Here is a 2,790-nt window from a genome sequence, read left to right on the forward strand (position 1 = left end):
GTTCGTTTGATAAATAGTCAGTGTTTAGTTTACGAAACAGTTAAGAAATAGTCAGTGTTTAGTTTACGAAACAGTGATAGTACTAGTGTTCCGTTTAATAAATAGTCAGTGTTTAGTTTACGAAACAGTGATAGTACTAGTGAATCAAAGACTCTTAATATGGTGATTCGAAAAAATGGTGAATTCGAATGGAATTGAAAATGAAAACAGAGATTAGGAAGCAACGAACAATTCAACTTGTGATACGGAAGCACTCCATACTCAAGCTGTAAAGGGCTGCAAAGAAGAGACCATCGAAACAGTGGCAATATGAAAAGAAAATTTACGAAACGAAAACATAATACTAAGAATAATTGACAAGGAACAAAAACCAAAGTTGAGATGAATTGAGCTACAAGGAAAGCACTTCACCCTTGCAATTTTCCAAGATAGTTAAAAGATAAAATGTGCGCATGCATCATTGAGAGGGTTCTCGGATATACTATTCTTAAACTGAACATTATATTATTACTATTTTTTAAACTGAACCTAGAACTGAGCACGAGTACTATCACTATTTCTTAAACTGAACATGCATGAAACAAAAACACAATTACAAGGCACCTACAGATACAACAATAACACCACAAAAATTTTCATGCACAAATCCATGATTTTCATTCACAAAAAGATGTCAAACCTTCCAAAAACACATGTGTGCTCAGATTATAGTCAGTGCAGTCAAATGTAATTTCGCAAACCAGACCAGACATTGAATCTACATCATAGATATAGTCGCCTAAAACCACTGCCCCACCGGAAATACCAAAAAACCTGTTGGGTTTAGATACACAATGCCACTTTTTCTCATGCACATGATAGGCAAATAATCTGTTGCTAATCGAAACCAAAATATGACCGCTGCAGACTACATAACCAGCTATAGTGTCATGTAGATTATGACGAAGATCGGGGGGAATTCTTGGCAGATCTTTCCAAGTGTCAGAACCGAGATGATAACACTGAAAGGGGCTCGACAGCTCCCCATGGACCCTTGGCTGTGCAAGGTAATAACGGTTGTCATAGGCAGAAATGAGAGCTCCACATGGTTCCAGTGAATCGGGGGCCTTGAATTTACCTGTTAACTTGTGATGAGGGTCAAAAGTAGGTCCCATAGACAACCACTTGGTGGAGGTGCCTGTTCCCAAATCGCTTTCCCATACAGGCAACAACATTTATAACTTCCCCTTGAACCAATGACTTAACAAGACACAACCTGAGGGGAAAATCCAACTGTATCTACCCTTGTCTTGATCACCATGCTTGCCACAATCACCACCGCCGTTGGGTTGTGATACTTGATATAACTCAGCTTCCCCATTTTTATTCGTGAAACACTCCACTAATACAAAAACAGATTTAGTATCCATGAACACAAAGATGGAACAGGTTTTTACTCGAAGATGGAACATATTTAGCATCCTAATTTAGTTGGATTGCATAATATCAACTAAAATGGAAAATGTTTTTACAGAATAATTCTTGAAAAATCGAAAAAAAAAACAGAGAGGAAGAAGAATTACATAATATCAATCCTAATTTAGCAACGGTTTGAGAATTTTGAGTACCTTTTTGTTGATTGATGAGGCTTCGATCGGAATCGAACTTGGAATCGGGGATTTTAGAGAGGGAAGAAGGTGAGCGGAGAGAGAGGGAGAGAGGGGGTGGACGAGAATTAGGTTGTCGAGTGTGAAAATAGATAGCAATTGGATCAATTTGTACGGGAGTACTTGGAGAAATTTGAAATGGAGGATCAGATGTATATCCATTACATACTTCTTTTGAATGGGCATAGTATGGAAACAACCTCAATGGGCGCAGTCGCGCAGAGCTTAGCAACGACATTCGTCAAACCTAACGTTAGAGCAAGACTGATGTTAGGGGGTAAAACCGGTAGTTCGATAAATTATTTTGTTTGGGCCAATCTTAATGGGCTGGTTTGACATTAGGTTTTGTCCTAACCATTAAATAAAACTATTACCTGGTTTTTGGTTAAAATTCAAAATATTGAAGCTCTTTTCATTAGTTTTCCTTTAATTTTATAAAGTAGTTACCCACGTAGTGGGTACTTTGTTTGAAAATTTTCAAAATGATATAGTTTTACCATTTTACCCTTGTTAATTAAATTGAATTTGTAATGCCCCGTCCTGAATTAATTCTTTAATTCCAAAAATAATATTATTATTATTGAAAGGCCCAAACTAAACTCCACTTTATTTAGCAAATTTTAAATCACAAATATTTATTTAAATAACTCCTTCACATACGAAACCAGCAATATTAATTAAATATCAAAACGTACAGTTAACTTACCAAATTTATGTACTAAAATTTATTTCCTATACTTTATAAATATTTCTATTTTCTTTCAATTGACCAATGCTCTCAAAATAAGAACAATTTTCAATTAAAGTGAAATTCTCAATTATTTAAGGCTGCATCTAACACTGTTAGACTGCCTACGTACCCTTGAGCGGGATCAAGCCTCTCGTAGTTCACATATTCCAAAATTAAACAAAATTTGAATATATTTCGTTAATCCAACATATACCAAAATCGTATTAATATTCAAACCACATCAATTTGATCTAAAAAAAACATAATCAGGATAACAACATTCGCATAAAGAACAATTGTCGGCTCCTTGCTGGTGCGGTTTTACCAAATTCAAGGCCAAATTACAGGGTTTTTGGGGTGTAATAGGTAGATCGAATGATTGGGTTTGAAGTAAGGATCAATTTGGCACCCTTC

The 2,790-nt window shown here is 35.7% G+C and overlaps 1 protein-coding gene across 1 annotated transcript; it reads right to left on the bottom strand.

Annotated features, from left to right (window-relative positions):
* Positions 1–858: 858 nt before the first annotated feature.
* On the bottom strand, positions 859–2,067 carry LOC126616163 (uncharacterized). The gene is made up of 2 exons (XM_050284177.1): positions 1,608–2,067; positions 859–1,381 (listed from the first exon to the last, which is right to left on the bottom strand). The coding sequence occupies exons 1-2, from the start codon at positions 1,882–1,884 to the stop codon at positions 1,215–1,217; spliced, it is 444 nt and encodes a 147-aa protein (XP_050140134.1). The 5' UTR covers positions 1,885–2,067; the 3' UTR covers positions 859–1,214.
* Between the last annotated feature and the right edge of the window lie 723 nt (positions 2,068–2,790).

Source organism: Malus sylvestris, chromosome 3 (genome assembly GCF_916048215.2).
Source record: "Malus sylvestris chromosome 3, drMalSylv7.2, whole genome shotgun sequence".
In the NCBI taxonomy this organism is placed as follows: domain Eukaryota; kingdom Viridiplantae; phylum Streptophyta; class Magnoliopsida; order Rosales; family Rosaceae; genus Malus; species Malus sylvestris.

Excerpts from the sequence above, each read along its gene's own strand:
- LOC126616163 (XM_050284177.1), bottom strand. The coding sequence starts at position 1,884 with ATGTCGTTGCTAAGCTCTGCGCGACTGCGCCCATTGAGGTTGTTTCCA. Across the intron at positions 1,382-1,607 it reads CCTCATCAATCAACAAAAAG|TGGAGTGTTTCACGAATAAA; the intron begins GTACTCAAAATT and ends TTTTTGTATTAG.